Source organism: Lontra canadensis, unplaced genomic scaffold (genome assembly GCF_010015895.1).
Source record: "Lontra canadensis isolate GAN:19392208 unplaced genomic scaffold, GSC_riverotter_1.0 scaffold23, whole genome shotgun sequence".
NCBI lineage: Eukaryota > Metazoa > Chordata > Mammalia > Carnivora > Mustelidae > Lontra > Lontra canadensis.
Genome location: NW_022631017.1, coordinates 9699263 through 9720899, shown reverse-complemented (window position 1 = coordinate 9720899; position 21637 = coordinate 9699263). Strand labels below are relative to the sequence as shown.

At 37.7% G+C, this 21637-nt stretch overlaps 1 protein-coding gene across 4 annotated transcripts in view; it reads left to right on the top strand.

The window, feature by feature from the left end:
* The window catches only part of DNAH8 (dynein axonemal heavy chain 8), a 332430-nt gene that overhangs the window by 97472 nt on the left and 213321 nt on the right, over positions 1 to 21637 (top strand). For all 4 annotated transcript variants that reach the window (XM_032862300.1, XM_032862303.1, XM_032862302.1 and 1 more), the window contains 6 exons: positions 5009 to 5084; positions 6042 to 6237; positions 14541 to 14737; positions 15321 to 15447; positions 17373 to 17608; positions 20355 to 20459. In XM_032862300.1, the coding sequence (XP_032718191.1) occupies positions 5009 to 5084; positions 6042 to 6237; positions 14541 to 14737; positions 15321 to 15447; positions 17373 to 17608; positions 20355 to 20459 (937 nt within the window). The remainder of the gene's footprint in view (positions 1 to 5008; positions 5085 to 6041; positions 6238 to 14540; positions 14738 to 15320; positions 15448 to 17372; positions 17609 to 20354; positions 20460 to 21637) is intronic.

Sequence of the window (21637 nt, the reverse complement as noted above, 5' to 3'; positions counted from 1 at the left end):
TTACAAGTAGGCAGAGAGTCAGTCAGAGAGAGGAGGAAGCAGGCTCCCTGATGAGCAGAGAGCCCGATGTGGGGCTCGATCCCAGGACCCTGGGATCATGACCTGAGCCGAAAGCAGAGGCTTTAATCCACTGAGCCACCCAGGCGCCTTTTTTTGCTTTCATACTCTCATGACAGGCTGGATAAAAAATTCTTGCTTGTCTCTTGGCATTTTGAAAGCATTTCATTTTTTTTTCTTACTTATGTTGTTGCTGATATGAAGTTCACAGTAAGTCCGAGTGAAGATTATTTTTTATCCTTGATGTTCTGTAGTTTTCTTTCTCTGTGTGGATTTGTCTTTACTTAGTCCTGCTTTGTTCTCAGTGTGCACTTTCTATTCGAGGGTGTATAGCATTCCTCATCCTGGAAAATCCTCAGCAATTTCCTCTTCAGATGTTTCTTCTGGGACATTCCTTTCATTCTCTTCTGATAGAACTCCTAGCAGTTGAATGTTGTATAGATTAGCCACATGATTAATTGTTCCAACCAGGACACTCTTTTGAGTGAAAGGACACTATCCAGATGAAATGTCAGGACAGATTTAATCTGGAACTGTCCTGGGCACACTGGACATGCAGTCATCTCAAATCTTGGGACTTTTGGTCTGTCCTCCCTGTCTCCTAACTCCTCTGTTATATGTTTTGTCTTTTTGCCTTTCTGGGCTACGTTATGAGCAAGTGTTTCTCTTTCTAGTCTAAAGATGATCTCATCAATTGCATCTTAAATATCTCAATTAGTACTTGTTCATTTGCAAAATGTAAAAAATAATCACAGGATCTGCCTTACATAGTTAATGTGAGCATGGAATGTGTTAATTCATGGAAAGTGTTTGCAAAAGTGCCTGGCATACATTAAGCATTCAATAAACATTATATTTCTTTGTCTTTTTCTTACCTCATCTTTATTTTTTATGTTTTTATTTTTTATTGTGTTCAGTTAGCCATTATAGTACATAATTAGTCATTGATGCAGGGTTCGATTCATTAGTTAAATGTCACACTCAGTGCTCATTGTAGCATGTGCCCTCCTTAATACCCATAACCCTGTTGCTCTCTTCCCCCACTCCCCTCTGAAACCTCCAGATTGTTTTTCAGTGTCCATAGTCTCATGGTTCATCTCCCTTTCTGATTTCTCCCCCTTTGGATTTCCTTCCCTTCCCTTACGGCCCTCTGTGCTATTGCTTATGTTCCACATATGAATGAAACCATATGATAATTGTCTTTCTCTGTTTGACTTACTTCACTTAACATAATCCCCTCCGGTTCCATCCATGTCGATGGAAATGGTGGGTATTCATCATTTCTGATGGCTGAATAATATTCCATTTTTTATATGGACCACATCTTCTTTATCCATTCATCTGTTGAAGAGCATATTGGTTCCTTCCACAGTTTGGCTATTGTGGACATTGCTGCTATGAACATTGGGGTACAGATGGCCCTTCTTCCCACTATGTTTCTATTTTTGGGGTAAATACCCAGTAGTTCAATTGCTGGGTCATAGGGTAGCTCTATTCTTAACATCCTGGGGAACCTCCGTGCTGTTTTCCACAGTGGCTGCACCAACTTGCATTCCCACCAACAGTGTAAGAAGGTTCCCCTTTCTCCACATCCTTGACAACATTTGTGTTTCCTGTCCTAATAATTTTGGCCATTCTAACTGGTGTAAGGTGGTATCTCATTGTGGTTTTGATTTATATTTCCCTGATGGCTAGTGATGTTGAGCATTTTTTCATGTGTCTGTTAGCCATTTGTATGTCTTTTTTTTTTTTTTTTTGAGAAGTGTCTGTTCATGCCTTCTGCCCAGTTTTTGCCTGGGTTATTAGTTTTTTGAGTGTTGAGTTTGAGAAGTAAGTTCTTTATAGATCTTGTATATCACCCCTTTATCTGTAATGTCATTTGCAAATATCTTCTCCCATTCTGTGGGTTGCCTCTTTGTTTTGTTGACTGTTTCCTTGACTGTGCAGAAGCTTTTTAACTTGATGAAGTCCCCAAAATTCATTTTTGCTTTTGTTTCACCTGTCTTTGGAGACACGTCTTGAAAGAAATTACTGTGACTGATATTGAAGAGGTCACTGCCTAGGTTCTCCTCTAGGATTTTGATGGATTCCTGTCTCACATGGAGATCTCTCATCTGTTTTGAGTTTATCTTTGTGTATGGTGTAAGGGAATGGTCCAGGTTCATTCTTCTATATTTAGCTGTCCAATTTTCCCCAGCACCACTTACTGAAGAGACTGTCTTTTTTCCATTGGATATTTTTTTCCTGATTTGTCAAAGATTGGTTGACCATAGAGTTGAGGGTCCATTTCTGGAGTCTCTGGTCTGTTCCACTGGTCTATATATCTGTTTTTGTGCCAGTACCATGCTGTCTTGGTGATTGCAGCTTTGTAATGTAGCTTGAAGTCAGACAACGTGATGCCCCCAGCTTTGTTTTTCTCTTTTATCCTTCCCTTGGTCATTAGGGATCTTTTCTGGTTCCATACAAATTTTAGGATTTTTTTGTTCCAGCTCTTTGAAAAATGCTAATTTTTTCCCCCCAATGGTATTTTAATAGGGATGTCTTCGAAAGTGTAAATATCTCTGGGGAGGATAGACATTTTAACAGTGTTTATTCTTCCAATCCACATCAATAAAAGAAAAGATAAGAACCATATGATCCTCTCAATTGATGAAGAAAAAGCATTTGACAAAATACAAGTTCCATTCCTGATTAAAACTCTCCAGAATATAGGGATAGAAGGAATATTCCTCAATATCATAAAAACCATCTATGAAGAGCTCGGAGTGAATATCATTATCAATGGATCAGGAACACGACAGGGATGCCCACTCTCACCACCGTTATTCAACATAGTACTAGAAGTCCTAGCTTCAGCAATCAGTCAACAGAAAGAAATGAAAGGCATCCAAATTGGCAAAGAAGAAGTCAAACTCTCCCTCTTTGCAGATGACATGATACTTTATGTGGCAAATCCAAAAGACTCCACCCCCAAATTACTAGAACTCATACAGCAATTCAGCAATATGGCAGGATACAAAACCAATGCATAGAAATCAGTTGCTTTTCTATATAGAAATGTACAGAAATCTAACAATGTAACTGTAGAAAGAGAAATTACAGAATCAGTTCCATTCACAATAGCAACAAAAATCATAAGATACCTAGGATTAAACCTCAATAAAGACATAAAGGATCTATACTTTATGTCTACATATATAAGTGTATATACATGAAAGAATCTGAGAAAGACACAAAAAGATGGAAAACTATTACCTTATCTTTAAATAGTATCTATCTCTTTGTAAGTTACTGAATGATCTAGTGTGCTGTTCACGGCCTCTGTTGCTTCACATGTTTATACTTTATAAAACTCTTTCTTGCTCTGGGATTCTGCCCTTTTAAATACAGTTTACACTTGTCTTATTGCTGCATCTTGAATTTCACAATGAGACTATGAATTAATTAGAGGTTTCCCCCCTTTATTTGCTTGCTTTTGGTTCAAAGACTTCCTTGCTATAATAAGTTTATCTGGGAACAAATGGTCCTGCATCCTAAACTGAGTCTTCGCGTTGGAGGCTTTGTGTTTCTTATGACACCCCCCACCCCCATCTGCTTGCATATAAATGCAGGTGTAGTTTTTCAGTAATTTCCCAGCACGTGAAACCTACACATTGATCTTAAGAAGAGACCTATTTTATCATCTTCAAAAGATTCTCTGTGTACCTGGGAGGATTCATGGGAAAAATCACCTACGCCTGGTCATAAAATTTGTGGATTTCCAGAATCAAACGGAAAACACTGTAAGCATCCAAACAACAGGGTGTTACTTAGAAAACTAGATTAAGGGCAGAACCCTCTTTTGAAAGTAGAAACAAAGGAGCCAACAAAACGGCATTTGTAGAGTGTGAGAGAATGAAACTGTGATTCAAGCGGACAGCATTTCTTGCTATGGAGAGCAATAAAACATGGATAATAATTTTGTCTGGGATGGGGACAGAGGTCAAGGCAGACGGGGATAACCAAACTAGTTTGCAGCTCTGATGTTTGTTCTTCGTTATTTGTACTTGTGTGTCCGTACGTACTTCTGTCTGAGCATGAATATGTCGTTTAAAAAAACAATTAGAGGGATGCCTGGGTGGCTTGGTCAGGTAAGTGTTGGACTCTTGATTTTGGCTCAGGTTATGATCTCAGGGTGGTGAGATCGATTCCCATGTCAGGCTCCATGCCCAGCTTAAGATAGTCTCTTCTTCTGCCTTTTCCCTGCACTTCTCTCTCTAAAAGAAAAACAAAAACAAACAAACAAAATTTAAAAAAAAAACAGTTTTGGAGGGCTTTGACTAGAATTCTCCTGTGTAATCTTGCAAAAAAGTATATATAAAAATACAAAATATATGAAGGTATTTTTTTGTGGGTGGTGGTGATCTTGTCTGGCATCTGTTACAGGGTAGGAACAAGATGTGCTTTTATTAATTTTTAAAAAGATTTTATTTATTTATTGGAGAGAGAGAGAGCAAGAAAGAGAGAGCCCACAAGCGGGGTAGGTGAGGGGAGCAGTGGCAGGGAGGAGGTGGAGAGGGGCAAGCAGATTCCAGGCTGAACAGGGAGCCTGATGTGGGGTTCAGTTTCAGGACCCTGGGATCATAATCACAGCCAAAGTCAGACTCTCCTGAGTCACCCAGGTGGCCCTGGGATGTGCTTTTAATAAATAATATTAAATGGTTATTACTGAGAGAGAACAACATTAAAATGCTAGAAAATATATGGAGGACTAATATTTCACTTCTAATAATATTAAAGCATTATGTTTTCTTAGTTCTCTGAAATGTATGGTTTCATTGTAAGTAACATTCCCCATGTAATTTGGTATTTTGAAAAGGTCTTTATTTTTAGGATTGAAAATGGTAGCAGAACCAAGCTTTTATGAAATTTCAGGTTAAGTTTTTTAAGTTAAATGTCCATCTTCTTCCAGCCACCATGGACGAAGGCGATCAGAAGATATTATTTCCTTTATAAAAACTGAAGTACATCTAGCTATTCCGAATGTGGTAAGTATAATTAAATATTCACATTAATAAAATGATATTTTGATAGTTTTTAAAGAAGTACAGCACTACAGCTGAACTTACATTTAGAATAACTGCTTGGCTCTATGTCTTTTTAGCTCCACCAGTATTTAACGAAAAGCAGAACATTATTTTAATCTATTATAAACAATTACTCTCCATAGTTCTTGCTGTATTGACAGTTGGCATAAGAGAGGAGTTAAGCATCTGGTCAGCCATCAGTCAGCAAGTACTCTAAAAATATTCTTCCTTTTTCTTTCTTCAAGCATTAAGTGATCTAAACAGTCCACCTCAGAAGTCCAAATCCCTACCCCCCAACACATAACCGTGAGGTAACCAAGAATGGCAGAAGAGAAAGAAAGAAAGGGCCTATGATCCAAGCATAGGGACACTTAGGCCTTCTCCTGGCATGTATTTCTACCACCATCCCAGCTGCCCCTTGGCATTTGGACCTCCAGGTCACACAGGCTGACTGGGGTCCATTTTGTGATGTGCCATGGGATAAGGAAAGGCAGGAACAATCCATGATTCATCTCCCACCTTTGACACCAACATGGTTTGGGCTCTCGGAGGAGAGCTTCTGGGCTTATTTGGCACATTTCAAAGAACCGAGGTCAAAACCTTGGTGGTATAGCTTCTTCAGTCACTTTGCTTCCTGGGCTCCACACAGAGTCCACAATTTCTGGCTGCATCCAGAAATTTCCCTCACAGGGAAGGGATGACAAGGACTGTGTTTGACCTGTTTAGTCTGCAGGAAATGACAGACCTCAGGATAGAGAAAATCCACAGCCTATCCCCCTCTAACAGCCCTCTCCTCAGAGCAGCCTTCCACTGGGCCAGCTGGGGTTTTCCTACCCAGTGGGGGGGTGATCTGGTAAGAAAGAGAGGGATAGGTGGTACTTGGCGCCAGTACTAGGAGCCCAATTCTTCTCTCCACAGGTAATGATTCCTAGTTTGGATGACATTCAACAAGCCATCAATCGGATGATCCAGCTCACCTTGGAGGTCAGCAGAGGAGTGGCTCACTGGGGGCAACAGCAGACCCGTTACATCAAGCCTGGCATCACCAGTCCCAGCCGTACTGCGGCTGATGTGACCCCTGCAAACGCAGTGAAACTGGTGAAGAAGGAAGAGAGTAAGAACATTAAAAAAAATCTCAGATGAATAGAATCTTAGAATTGTAAGAACTAGTCAATGGTCTTTATGACTCTTCTGGGTATGACAGCATGTAGATTTTTAAAATTTTAATTCCAGTGTAACTAATGGTGTTATATTAGCTTCAGGTGTATAAGATAGTGATTCAACACTTCCATATATTACTCAGTGCTCATCAAGATAAGTAGACACTTGATCCCTTTCACCTGTTTCCCCTAGTCCCCCGCCCTCACCTCCCCTCTGGTCATGATCTGTTTGCTCTCTGTAGTTAAGAATCTGCTTTTTGGTTTGTCTTTTTTTTAACTTTGTTCATTTGTTTTGTTTCTTAAATTCCACACATGAGTGAAATTATCTGGTATATGTCTTTCTCTGACTGGCTTATTTCTCTGACTTAGCATTGTACTCCCTAGCATTATACTCCAACCATGTTGTTGCAAAGGGCAAGGTTCCATTCTTTTTTATGGCTGATTAGAGTCATTTCTACATGTTTATTTGTTTAACTTTGCATTAAAAATTTAAAAATTATTGTTTTCCATACTCTATCATAAATATAACACACAGACATTTTCTTTTTTTAAAATTTTTTTATTTTTTATAAACATATAATGTATTATTAGTCCCAGGGGTACAGGTTCACACAGACATTTTCATCCAGAGTTTGGACATAGGTGAGCAAGGATTTCTATCACTGCTCTACTATCATAATCTTAGATTCAAAGAGAAATTATAACAAGGCTTAGTACTAATTCTACTTTCAGCATTGTATTTGGTCCAATGAACTTAGTTTGTCAGAACATGATACCTAACAGTTCTGAGTCATGTGTTCCTTGTACATAAAATACATATAAGCTATTCCCTTAAGTAATTATGAATGTGACACAGCACTGACCCAGTTTCATGGATGTTTTTGGACAGTTTTGTGTAGAAAGCCAAATTATTGAGAAGTAAAAATTGCACATATTTAGGATATAAATGTGATATTTTGATATATGTATATGATTACCACAAAGTAATTAACATGTCCATCACCTCCCACAGTTACCATTTTTTGGTGTATGCATATGGTAAAATAATTTTAAATCTACTCTCTTAGCAAATTTTAAGTATACAATACATTGGTAGTATCTGTAGTCACCATGTTGTACATTAAATCTCTGGACCTTACTCATCTTATAACTGGAAGTTTGTACCCTTTGATCAATATCACCCCTTTCCTCTACCCCTCAGCCTCTGGTAACCATTGTGTTACTCTGTGTTACTATAGGTTTGGCTTTTTTTTTTTTTTTTTTTACGATGGAATATTATTCAACTTTAAAAGAATGAAACCCTGCCTCTGGTGACAACAAGGAGAACCTGAAGGGTGTTATATTGAATGAAATAAGCCAGACACAGACAAATATCATGTAATTTCATTTATACATGAACCTAAAAGAAAAGTCAAACACTTTTTTCTAAAACTACATCCTCTCCATTGGTAACCAGTAAAATGTAAATTAAAAACAGTAAGATACCATGTAAATTACATGAACTGGTGGCCCAGGCTCCATATACCCTTTCTACGTTGCACCAATAGTGCTCTGATCCTATCTGTGGTCTCATGGTGTATTCCCTACAACCAGCTAATGGAGGATGAAAAATCTCAGGCCCAGTCTATGTTGGTTTGGTTTGATATATTGGTGTGTGTTGAAAATGGACTACTGCACTATAGACTATAAGGAGTGGCCCTTAAGGACAGCAAGAAGGATACTTTTCCCCCAGTAGGTAGAGCTTCAAGCAGTATATCCTTTTGAAGGAGAGGTGAATGATCTGAAGCAAAGATATACATGACTCTTGGACAATGATGAGTGGCTAGACTGGTTGTTCAAGACCTAGAAGGAGCAACATTGAAAATCAGAGGCAAGGAGGTCTGGGGAGAAAGCATGTGAGTGGGTCTATGTATACACATAAAATAGCTGGCAAAGGAAATATTAGTGCCATCCTTTTTTTCAGAAATGTTAAATAATTTGTCCAGGGGCGCCTGGGTGGCTCAGTCAGTTAAACCTCTGCCTTTGGCTCAGGTCAAGATCTCAGGGTCCTGGGATCGAGCCCCGTGTCAAGCTTGGTGCTCAGCGGGGACTCTGCTTAAGGGTTCTCTCCTTCTCCCTCTGCCCCTCACCTCTTTATCTGTCTCTCTCTCAAATAAATAAATCTTTAAAAAATTTTTAAAAATGATAACGGAGAAAGATTGATCCACTGCCCTAGTCATATTCCTGCTATGGACTTTATTACATGGCTCATAAACACAGCCCTGCCAGATGCTCTGATTAAGATGAGACCTATATTTTCCAGATCATAAGTGATAGGACTAACCTATGATCCTAACCCATGGCTTCTCCACAAAGGGCTTTTGTAAATTTGGAGGAAAGCTGAAGCCAGACTGGACACAGATGTTTAGCTTCTTTTTTTCTGAGAACCTTCTAATATGGGTGATTAATGTTCTTTACTTTACAACTAGGTTTGTGCTTAGTGTTCAGTTAAAAAAATTAAACAATATATTATTTATAGATAAGCATATTGGTTTATCTTCAATGAAAATTCAGGATCCTGGTTACCTCTGAAGAGTAAGGGATGAATATATGATTGAAGAGGACCTAGAGGGGACTACTGATATATTACTACCATTCTTCCCTTAACCTGGGTACTGAGTACATTGAAATTATTTTCCTTCTAATTTAGTATGTTTTATATATGTCATATTCTTTTTTAAAAAATATTTTGTTTATTTATTTGACAGACAGAGATCACAACTAGGCAGAGAGGCAGGCAGAGAGAGAGGGGGAAGCAGGCTCCCTGCTGAGCAGAGAACCCGATACAGGGCTCAATCCCAGGACCCTGGGATCATGACCTGAGCCGAAGGCAGAGGCTTAGCCCACTGAGCCACCCAGGGGCCCCTTATATGTTATATTCTTATTTAACTACTGTTTTATATGTGCTGCTGTATGTATATATGATATATTTCAGTCACCCATACACATTCTTTTAGCACACTAGGAATATGAAGGATTTTTTGCTAATGATATCTGTGGAAAAATTTAGTAGCATTTATTTCCCATTAAATTGAAGAATAAAACAAAGAAGACTGCTATCATCACCTCTATTCAATATTTTATTGGAGAAATCAGGCAATAAAAAATGAGATAATTGGAAAGGAAAACTAAGGTTGTCCTTACTTTAAAGATCATGCATAGGAAATCCCATGAATCTAGAGATGTCTATGAGAACTAATAAGTTCAATAATGTTATTGTATAAAAGGCCAACATACAAAAGTATTTCTATAATGGTCAATAATTCAATTAGAATGTAATAGAATTATATGTCAGTTATATCTCAATAAAGCTGGGAAAAATATAATAGAAAAAATGGGTTTTTCAATAGCCACAAAACCATAAGGTAGTTAATAAATAAATGTAAAAAAATTTGCATAGCATTTTTGGAGAAAATAATTATTATCGAATGGTATAATGAAAAATAGGAATAAATCCACAACATGAAGAACTTCATTTGTTAGTTAATTTACAAACTCAATATAACTCGATACAATTCCAATGAAATCACAACAGAATTTTTTATACAATTTGTTAAATTAATTTTCATTTTCTTCTGTAAAATTATATGGAAGGGTAAAGAGCCCCAAATACCTCAAAATATTGAAAGAAAACAAGGTAAGGGGTCATATCCTGACACATAGGAAGGAGTGTTATTACGACAGACTAATTAAAACAATCTAGTCTGTCTATTAAGATGGACTAATTAAAACAACAAAATAAATGCTTCTAAATTTTGAGTGGTCCAAGAATAGATAGACCAGTGGATCAGGACACAGGTACAGCAATACCTTGTATGAAAATTAGATATATGACACAGGTAGACTTACTAATCAAAGGAGAAAGAATGTGCTATTTATTTATTTATTTATTTAAGATATACTTTTATTTATTTATTCATTTGAGAGAGAGCACAAGCAGGAGGAGAGGCAGAGGGAGAGGGAGAAACAGACTCCTTGATGAGCAGGGAGCCAGAATCAGGGCTTGATCCCAGGATATTGGGATTATGACCTTAGCTGTAAGAAGACACTTAACTAACTGAGCCACCCAAGCACCCCTTAAATTAGATTTTAAAAGCATCTTAAATTTGTAACCCATTATTCTATATTTTATAGCACTGTTAAATATATATATATATATTCTACAACACTTTTTGAGTCAAATATAACAAATATATTTATGACATTAGAGTAGGGAAAAATTCTTAAGACACATGAAAGTCAAACCATAGAAGAAAATATGTTTAAGTTTGACTTATTTTTTTTCCCCAAGCTTTTATTTATTATTTGACAGAGAGAGACACAGCTAGAGAGGGAACACAAGCAGGGAGAGTGGGAGAGGGAGAAGCAGGCTTCCCGCTGAGCAGGGAGCCTGATGTGGGGCTGGATCCCAGGACCCTAGGATCAGGACCTGAACTGAAGGCAGACGCTTAATGACTGAGCCATCCAGGCACCCCTAAGTTTGACTTCCTTATATTTAAAAACATTCTTTAAAGGATCTTTAAATTTAAATGACCATGCTGAGATCCTTAATAAAATATTAGCAAATTGAATCCAGAAACACATAAAAAGGAGCATCTATTATGACCAAAAGAGAATTATCCCAAAAGGCTGGTTTGACATGACAAAATACACCCTGATAACAGAATAAAGGACAAAATCACAGGATCACCTCAGTAGACACAGAAAGGATTTAGTAAAATCCAGCTCTCTTTCATGATAAACATATTCAACAATCTGGGGACAGAATTAAACTTCTTCAACCTGATAAAGGACAACTATGAAAAACCTACAGTCAACATCCTACTTAATGGTGAAAGAATAAATTATTTTCCCGTAAGATCAGAAACAAGTTAAGAATGCCAGCTTTCACCACATCGATACATTATACTGGACATTTGATCTAGTGGCTTTAAAGATTTTTATTTATTTATTTGACAGAGAGACAGTAAGAGAGAGCATGAGAGGGGAGAAGGTCAGAGGGAGAAGGAGTCTCCTAGTGGAGCTGGGAGCCTGACTGGGGACTCAATCCCGGGACTCCAGGACCATGACCTGAGCCGAAGGCAGTTGCTTAACTAACTGAGCCACCAGGCGCCCCTGATCTAGTGGCTTTAATAAGAAATTAAAGATATACAGACTGGAAAGGAAGAGACAAAACTGGCTTTATTAACAGATAACATTATCATGTAATGTTGATGCAAGAACATCCTCAGGAATACATACACATGCAAAACTATTAGAACTAATAAATGAGTTCAACAAGTATGCAGGATATAAAGTTGATATAAAAGCTCGATTATATTTCTAAATACTAGGAATGAACAATCTGAAAATGAAATTTAAAAAAACAATTTCATTACAATAATGTCACAAAGAATAAGTTTAACAGAAGTGTTAAGTCCTGTACACTGGAAGCTACAAAATGTTGCTGAAAGGTACACCATATTCATGGATTGGAAGACTCAGTACTGCTAAAATGGCAATTCTCCCAAATTAATCCATAGATTTAGTGGAAACTCCATCAAAATCCTAGAAAGTGGTTTTGCAGAAATTGAGTTGATCCTAAAACTTGAATAAGGAATAGGAAAATTCAAAGAAACTATAATAGCCAATGTAATTTTGAAAAAAGATAGTAAAGCTAGAGTACTGTATGAGTTGATTTCAAAACATATTATAAAGTTACAGTAATCAAAACAGTACAGTGTTGGCCTAAGGAGAGACATTTAGATCAGTGGGACAGATAGGCAACCCAGATATAAACTTTAGAGTCAACTGACTTTCTGAAAGGATACCAAGTCAAAAAAATGGGGTAATGGACTGCCTCTTCAACACACGGTGCTGGAGCAATTAGACATACATATACAAAAAAAAAAAAAATGGAGTCGGTATCTTACCTCACTATTCAAAGAAATTAACTCAAAGTCAACTATAACAAACTGAAGCTTTTAGAGGGGAGAGTTAATCTGGTGATGGGTATTAAGAAGGGCACGTATTGCATGGTGCACGGGTGTTATTAGACAAACAATAAATCATGGAACACTACATCAAACACTAATCATGTACTGTATGGTGACTAACACAGCATAATAAAAATTTTTTTAAAGAAAAGAAGAACTGAAACTATAAAAATTTAAGAAGAAATCATATAAGAAGTTAGTGATTTGGGGTTAGATAAAAATTTCTCAGATATGACAGTAAAAATGTGATCCATAACAAAGAAAATAGAGCAATTGGACTTCAACCAATTTAAAAACTTTTGCTCTTCAAAAGACACCATTTAAAAAATTAAAAGGGGAAGCCACACATTTGGAGAAAATATTTGCAATTCATACATCTGATATAAAGTACTTGTATTCAGAATATATATAAAGAACTCAAACTGAGTAGTAAGAAGACCATCACCTTCCCCAAATGGGCAAAAGGTGAGTTCAACAAAGAGGATACATGAATGGCTAAAAAACACATGAAAAGATACTCAGCATCAATAGTTATTAGGGAAATGCAGGTTAAAACTATGATGATATACCACTGCACACCTACTGGAATAGATAAAAATTTTTAAAAATCTACAATAATAACTATTGACAAAGAACTTGGAACTCTGATGCATTACTGAAGGGAATGTATAGAAAGGTACAGCCACTTTGGAACTGGTTTGCCGCTTCCTTAAAAAGCTGAACATAACTTTGCCATTTGGCTCAGGAATTCCACCCCCAGGAATTTACCCAAGAGAAATGAAATCATTGGTCCATGTGAAGGTATGAATGTTCACCGCCGCATTATTCCTAATAGCTTCAAATTGCTAGCAAACCAGATGTCCAAAAGCCAGCCAATGGACAAACAAAATGAGGTAGAGCTACACCATGGAATGCTTCTGTGCAGTAAAAGGGATAGAACTGCCAGTACTTGCAACATTAGTTACTTAGCTAATTAAGCCAATACCTTGTAGTTTCTTTTGCTTTGATTTTGATTAAAATTAAGACAAAAGAGCAATTGAGTGACCTGGTCTTAAGAAAAGACTGTGGCAAATTCAACAGGAATCCTCTTTTAAGAGATGCTTCTCGGCTTCGGCTAATTGTTGCCATGCAGGAACATGGGTCCTGGGCTACCAGATTAAAGCTTTTCATTTTTATTTTTATTTCTTTTTTAAAAATTGTTTGAGAGAGAGAAAAAAAGAGAGGAGCTTTAGAGACAGAATCTTAAGCAGACTTCATGCCCAGCATGGAGCCCAGGGTAGGACTTGACTTGGGGCTTGATCTCACAACCCTGAGATCATGACCTGAGCTGAAATCAAGAGTTGGACACGCAACAAATTGATCCAACAAGATGCCCTAGATCAAATGTTTTTATTTAAAAAAATTTAAAAGTTTTTACTTATTAACTGGAGAGAGAGAAAGCACAATAATAAGCAGGGGGAGTAGCAGGCTCCCCACTGAGCAGGAAGCCTGACATGGAGCTCGATCCCAGGACCCTGGGATCATGACCTGAGCCAAAGCCAAATGTTTAACTGACTGAGCCACCCAGGCACCCCAGATTAAACCTTTTTAAAAGAGAAGTTAGAGATCTGGCATTTTGCATGAAAGATCATGCTTTTTAATTGTTCACAACTGTTTTGAAAAAGCAAGGCATTGTTTGGTCCAAACATATCTGTATAGTCTGTTGGATGAGGAATACTTGAGAATTTTGAGCAAAGCAGTGACATGATCAGATTTTGCCAAGAGATGTTTATAGTCATGGTTACTAGTGATTGCATGATCTAGATATACCAGATGTTGAGCTAAGATGAACATATGTTGTCTCATTTAATCCTCACAAGTATTTTCATGAAGATTAAAAAACTGGCCTAAAGTTATTTAGATAATAAATACGGTGCCTCTCCTTAAACCACCATGCTTTTCTCTGGGGCAGCAATGTCAGTGCTTTTGATCTTTCCTTGGAGGACTTATTTGGGGAGGGGAGGGTTCATCAGTGTCTTTCTCTGTAAAGAGTTTCCCCACATTAAAGAAATCTAGACCTCAGAATCTGACACAGTGGTTTAATAAGAGTAAGTGAAGGCACAAGAGAATAGTTCTAATTACTTGGAGGGAGAGTCTTTTAAAAATGACAGCTTGAAAAAAGTTTATAAATATTAACATTGATAATATTTAAAGTTGAATGTAAAAGTTATCTACGTAGAAAATCATCTGACATCTGTTTTCAGGATCTTTTGAAGAAATTATTCCTGCAAGGAAGCTGAAGAATTTTTATCCGGGGGTAGCAGAGCACAAGGATATTTCCAAGTTGGTTCTCCTCCTTTCTTCCTCTGTGAATTCTCTGCGAAAGGTGGCTCATGAAGCTTTGCAGGACTTTCAAAAGTATAAGACGCTTTGGACCGAGGATCGAGATGTGAAAGTGAAGGTCTGTTTCTGCTACTTGTGATACATTCTGGGTTTGGATTGTTTATATCTAACCGGTGGCAGAGGACCAGGAAAGTGTCAGTGACCATGACAGGAACTCCTGAGCAGAGGTCAGGAACCTGTGAATGCCCAGCTCCTAACATACTTGAGATGTTCTCAAGTATGTTAGGAGCAGTTCTCCCAATGACACTTGGAGGCAACTGAAAGGAATGAGGCTCAGGCAGATTTCGTTTAATTTGCGTAAACAGTTGAGTACCGATTACGTTCCAGACACATTCAGAGGCTGGGTATTTGATAGCGTGTCACACTTACATAGATACAGTGTCTTTTTGGTTAGAGACCCAAGGACACATGAATAACATTATTATTATTATTATTGTTATTGTTATTCATGGTAGACTATGACATTCCCTCACATAACCTCATCTTCTGGTATTACTGGCTCATCCCTCTCTTTACTGAGCTACTAGCCTCACATATGAGTGGAAAAGTATATAAGCAAACAAAATAAAACAAAACAAAAAAATGCAATGTGAGATTTATACTATCAAAAAGCTAAAGAAAACACTGTTTCCTTACTACAGGAGTTTCTGGCTAACAATCCCTCTCTGACTGAAATCAGATCAGAGATTCTACACTTTGCTACTTTTGAACAGGAGATCGATGAGTTGAAGCCTGTTATTGTTGTGGGAGCCCTTGAAATGCATACAGGTATTTAAAAATGTTATATATAGTATCTGTATTTTCACATGAAATGTTGCTTTATTTAGAAAACAGTTATGAAGCTACTTTGGTACAATTTTATGAATATCAAATATTTCTGGACCACTAATATTGTTCATATATATGTTATATATGTGTATATATACAATGTGTGTCATATATATTATTATATATTCTTTGCATATAATATTATGTCAGGGTGGCTTATACTGAGTAAAATGCAATTCTTTAATTGGCAAACAATGAAGCGACAGGTGAAACTCTTTTTCAGGTTACTATGAGGAAGGAATTGTATACATGAGATAGGAATGAAACAATTTAGGTTTCCTGAGATGTTAATCCACTTGGGATTAGAGTATCAAAGGTTGATAAGATAGCCACTTAATATCTGAAATAAAAAGCCCAACCTGATTTTACTGATTACAAGAGTAAGGGAGAGTGATGCTGGTCAGGCCCAGGTGTTCCCAGGAGAGTATACTTATATGGGGTGTCTGGGCAGCATGGGGTTGCAGGACTGTGGGCGTAAATAGGTTAATATCATCTGTGGAAAGATGTTTACTCAGGTGAGATTGTTGTTGATTGGTTGGCACACAGAGGTGGGCTTATCCATATGCTCTTTTCGATTGGTTGACATTCAGAAGGGAGGGACTGATGCTGATTGGGTGGCAGAAGTATGTGACCTGAGGTCAGCTGGTCTATAGATTGGGTTTAAAACTGAGTTATGGTGGCTACTTATTGCCATGGTTACGGTGGTACAGTCTTGTTAGAAGTTTGTGAGATTTTATTCTCAGAAGATATTTGAATGACCTATTTTACATCAACTATTCACCTTAAGTAGATTTTCAGATCTATCCTTAAGGAATAAGGGTAACTGTGGCTCTCAAATTTGACTATTAAGGTTACCCGACCTCTTAAACCCCATTCCTTCTGTTGGTGGTAATGACAGAGCTCACCACATGAACTGCTTTATATGGGACACTTAGCATACTACTTGGCAAATAGTTGATGTTCAATAAATATGAAATATTGTTATTGTTTTTTTAAAGGTTTGTTTATTTGAGAGAGAGAGAGCATGGGAGGCAGAGGAGGGGAGCAGAGAGAGAGGGACAGAGAGAATCTCAAGCAGACTCTCCACTGAGCAAGGAGCCAGACGCCTGGCTTGATCCCACCACCCTGAGATCATGACCTGAGCTGAAATCAAGAGTCGGCAGCTCAACTGACTGAGTTAGCCCCTTAAATGCTGTTACTATATCTATAAAGAAGGGATTTAATTTGGGGAAGAATCACAAATACTTGAAGGGAATATTTAGTTAGAAATCAGAAGCTGTGCTTCAGGGGCAATAATTCCAATAAGTATAGACTTTTGAAAAAATAGTTTACCTGTTATTATTACTATTATTTAAATTTCCTATTTGTTTTCTCATAGTGGTTAGCACTGTGATTCCTCATACAAAAATCAACTCCTGCACAGTGTGAGAGTTGGCTGGGGGCTCAATTTTAGAGAGAGAGAACTCAGAAATGAAATAGGCAGCAACAGTTCTAAAGAAGGGGGGAGATGGGCTGAATGCTTGGGGACTGAAGAAAAGGAGAAGGCAGTCCCATGAGGTGCAGACCTTACGAGAGGATCTCTCAGTTGCAACCAACAAGAAGGCTGTATGTTACCTCAGCTCCCTAGTCTGACTGTTGGAAGTTGACGGGCAGCAGTCATGTTTCAAGTGCAGCAGGGCTGGGGGGTCAAGGGATACTAAGAGAAGAAAAGAGGAATGTGTAAGGATTGATAAGATAGAGTTGACTAGTTGGAGCTGGGATCATCAAGTAGGACAGTGCAGTTAGAGATGCTCAGATTCAACAAGAAGGAAATAGTTTCAGAATGTCAGTTGTATTCCACTCTGATCATTCTTCCTCTTCCCCAGAGCCGATGAAATTGGCCTTATCAATTGAGGCTAAGGCATGGAAGATGTTACTCTGTCGCTACTTGAATGAAGAATACAAAAAGAAAATGTCAGACATGATAGCATTTATCAATGAATACTTGAAAAAGTTATCTAGACCTATTCGTGATTTAGATGATGTCAGGTTTGCAATGGAAGCCTTATCATCTATCCGTGATAATGAAATTCAAATGGACATGACTTTGGGACCAATTGAAGTAAGAAATGATCACATTTTTCTTTCTTGAAAATTTTTTTTAAAGAGACAACACTAAAAAATTGATTCTGTTAACATCCTTTCTTCATCTATTTTATGGCACAGTCTGCCAGTTTCTCCTTTCTGATTTGGTGTCTTTGGAGGGGTTTTGACAATTACCAACAGTGAGCAGTATACAAAGGAAAAAATTAAAATGTTAATTAATATATTAATATATAATATAAATATATTAATAAAATGTTAAAATATTGATAACGCTGAACTGGTCTAGACAGTGTTCAGTTTTTTAGGCTAGCACCAACATTTTACAAAAATGAATGCTTCTGTTCTTCCATGTCAATCCCAACATTCTAGGCAAGTTCCCCAAATATCTTTGACTTTCTTTTTTTTTTTAATCATTTATTTATTTTTTATTTTCAGCATAACAGTATTCATTGTTTTTGTACCACACCCAGTGCTCCATGCAATCCGTGCCCTCTCTAATACCCACCACCTGGTTCCCCCAACCTCCCACCCCCCCACCTCTTCAAACCCTTCAGATTGTTTTTCAGAGTCCATAGTCTCTCATTGTTCACCTCCCCTTCCAATTTCCCCCAACTCCCTTCTCCTAACTCCCCATGTCCTCCATGCTATTTGTTATGCTCCACAAATAAGTGAAACCATTTGATAATTGACTCTCTCTGCTTGACTTATTTCACTCAGCATAATCTCTTCCAGTCCCATCCATGTTGCTACAAAAGTTGGGTATTCATCCTTTCTGGTGGAGGCATAATACTCCATAGTGTATATGGACCACATCTTCCTTATCCATTCGTCCGTTGAAGGGCATCTTGGTTCTTTCCACAGTTTGGCAACCGTGGCCATTGCTGCTATAAACACTGGGGTACAGAGGGCCCTTCTTTTCATTACATCTGCATCTTTGGGGTAAATACCCAGTAGTGCAATTGCAGGGTCATAGGGAAGTTCTATTTTTAATTTCTTGAGGAATCTCCCCACTGTTCTCCAAAGAGGCTGCACCAACTTGCATTCCCACCAACAGTGTAAGAGGGTTCCCCTTTCTCCACATCCCCTCCAACACATGTTGTTTCCTGTCTTGCTAATTTTGGCCATTCTAACTGGTGTAAGGTGATATCTCAATGTGGTTTTAATTTGAATCTCCCTGATGGCTAGTGATGACTTTCTTTAGAAACTGCTTTTGTGTCTCACTCATGACCAATGGCATGCTGAGGGCAGCATGGTGGGAAGAGTCCACTTAGGCTCAATAGTAGTCCGTTGGAACTAACATCAACCAGAGTTGTTTTTAGGGTAGAGTACTATATTAGTTTCCTACTCTGGCTATAACAAATTGCCATAAACTTAATGGCTTAAAACAACATAAAGGTATTATTTCACAGTTCTACAGATCGTTTTAAGTCTGAAAATGGAGTTAGAATCAAGATGTCAGAAGGGCTGTATTCTTTCTGGAGGCTCTAAGAGAGAGTCCATTCCTTGCTTCTTAGCTTCTCTTCTAGCTTCTACAAGCCACCTGCATTCATTGGCTCACAGCTCCTTCCAGCAGTGGCATCACTCCTGCCCTTGCTTCAGTTTTTACATCTTCTCTGGCTTTACTCTCCTGCCTCCTTCTTTCCCTCAGATGGACCTTTGTGATTACACTGGGTCTACCCAGTTTGTCCAGGATAATCTCCCCATCTCAAGTTTTTTTTTTTTTTTAAAACATAGTCATATCGGCAAAGTCCCTTTTGCCATGTAAAGTAACATATTCACAGGCTTTGGAGATTAGGATGTGGACAACATTGGAGAGGACCATTATTTTGTCTACCACAAGTTAATTATGACTAATATTTAAATTCCTGGCTCAAGGTGTTAATAAAAATCAGACCCTTAATTTATTTTAGTACTCTTTTTTTTTTTTTTTTTAAGAGAATGAGTGCACTTGTGTGAGTGGTGGAGGAGGGGCACAGGGTGGGGAAGGGAGAGGATCTTAAGCAAGCTCCATGCCCAGTGTGGAGCCTGATGTGGGGCTCAATCTCATGACCTTGTAATCATGACATGAGCCAAAATCAAGAGTTGAATGCTTAACCCACTGAGTCACCCAGGTGCCCCAGAAACCTTATTCTTCAGCATGAATTCTTTTAGTAAATCCAGTTGCCAGTCCATCCCTTTGACCATTCAAGTTTCTTTTCTTCAGAGTATCTCCACATCATTGTTTCATTCTGTTCTTTATATAGCCAGTGCATATTTTCATAGAGTAATGAGAAGATATTTTGCATGGTGTTGGACAATATCAAAGAGGAGAGAGGAGAAAATGATCCTAGAGATATTTTCTAGGCTAGTATTTCTTTTCTTTTTTTAAGTTTAAGCTCCAGCCCAGTGTGGAGCCCAGTGTGGGGCATGAACTCATGACTGAGATCAAAACCTGAGCTGAAACCAAGGATCAGATGCTCAACCAACTGAGCCACCCAAGTGCCCCGACTAAGATAGTATTTCAGTGTGATCTGCCTGCATCTCCATCAGAATCACCTAGGTGCTTATTAAATGTAGATTTCAGGACCCAAGATCTATTCAGTATCGGGTATCAGGGAGAATCTAAAGGTGCTTTATATGTATGTTTAATTTGGGGAGCCACTATTCTAGAATATACTCTCTTCTTCTAAGAATAGGAAGAATAGGAATGTATTTCTAGAAGGCATCTAAATCATTTGGCATTTGCTTTTCTTGTGATGTTTCTGAACTCTCTCACTTTCTAGGAAGCCTATGCTATTTTAAATAGATTTGAAGTTGAAGTGACCAAAGAAGAATCAGAAGCAGTTGATACCTTGAGATATTCTTTCAACAAATTGCAGAGCAAAGCTGTAAGTACAAACTTAATTCTTATTTTTTATAAGTCACCATCTCTAGAAAAAAGTTTTATACATTTTAAAGCTTTAATATTATTGTTTTAATAGCTTTATTGAGGTATAATTTACATACCATAAAATTTACCATTTCGAAGTATACAGTTCAGTGATTTTTTTATATATTCATAGAGTTGCACAACCACTGTAATTATCTAATTTTAGAACACTTTCATCTTCCTGAGAAAAACCCCATACCCATTAGCAGCCACTCCATCTTCTCCCTCTTTCCCTAGTTACTGGCAGCCATGAACTACTTTTCCATCTCTATGGATCTGCCTTTTCTGGACACGTAATATAGATGGACTCATACAATATGTAGCCTTTTGTGACTGGCTTCTTTCATTTAGCATAAAGTTATAACATTTATCCATGTTGTCCTCTGTACCACTGCTTCATTCTCCTAATGGCTAATGATGTTGAACATCTTCTCATGTTCTTATTGGCCATTCATCCATCTTGTTTGGAGAAATGTGAATTTAAATCCTTTGTTTTTTAAAAAATGGGTTTTCTTTTTATTTTTGAGTTGTATGAGTTCATTATGTATTTTGAATATTGGGATATCCCATATGAAAGAATTTGTAAATATCTTCTCTCATTCTGTGAATTGTCTTTTCAATTTTTTTTCAAGTTTTTATTTGAATTCCATTTAATGGTATAATATTAGTTTCAGGTATATAATACGGTGAGCCAACACCTCCCTACAACACCTGGTGATCATCACAACAGGTGTACTCCTTAATCCTCATCACCTATTTAACCCATCCCTCACCCACCTCCACTCTGGTAGCCATCAGTTTGTTCTCTCTCATTAAGAGTCTGTTTCTTGGTTTGCCTCACTCTCATTTTTCCCTTTGTTCATTTGTTTTGCTTCTTAAATTCCACATCTGAATCCTATGGTATTTGTCTTGCTCTGATTGACTTACTTCGCTTAGCATAATACATCCATGTTGCAGATGGCAAGACTTCATTCTTTTTTATGGTTGAGTAATATTCTATGGTGTATATATATACCACATCAAAATAAAAAGCTTTACAAAAAAGGAAACAATCAACAAAACTAAAAAGCAACCTTTGGAATGGGAGAAGGTATTTGCCGATGCATATCTGATGAAGGATTAGCATCCAAAATGTCT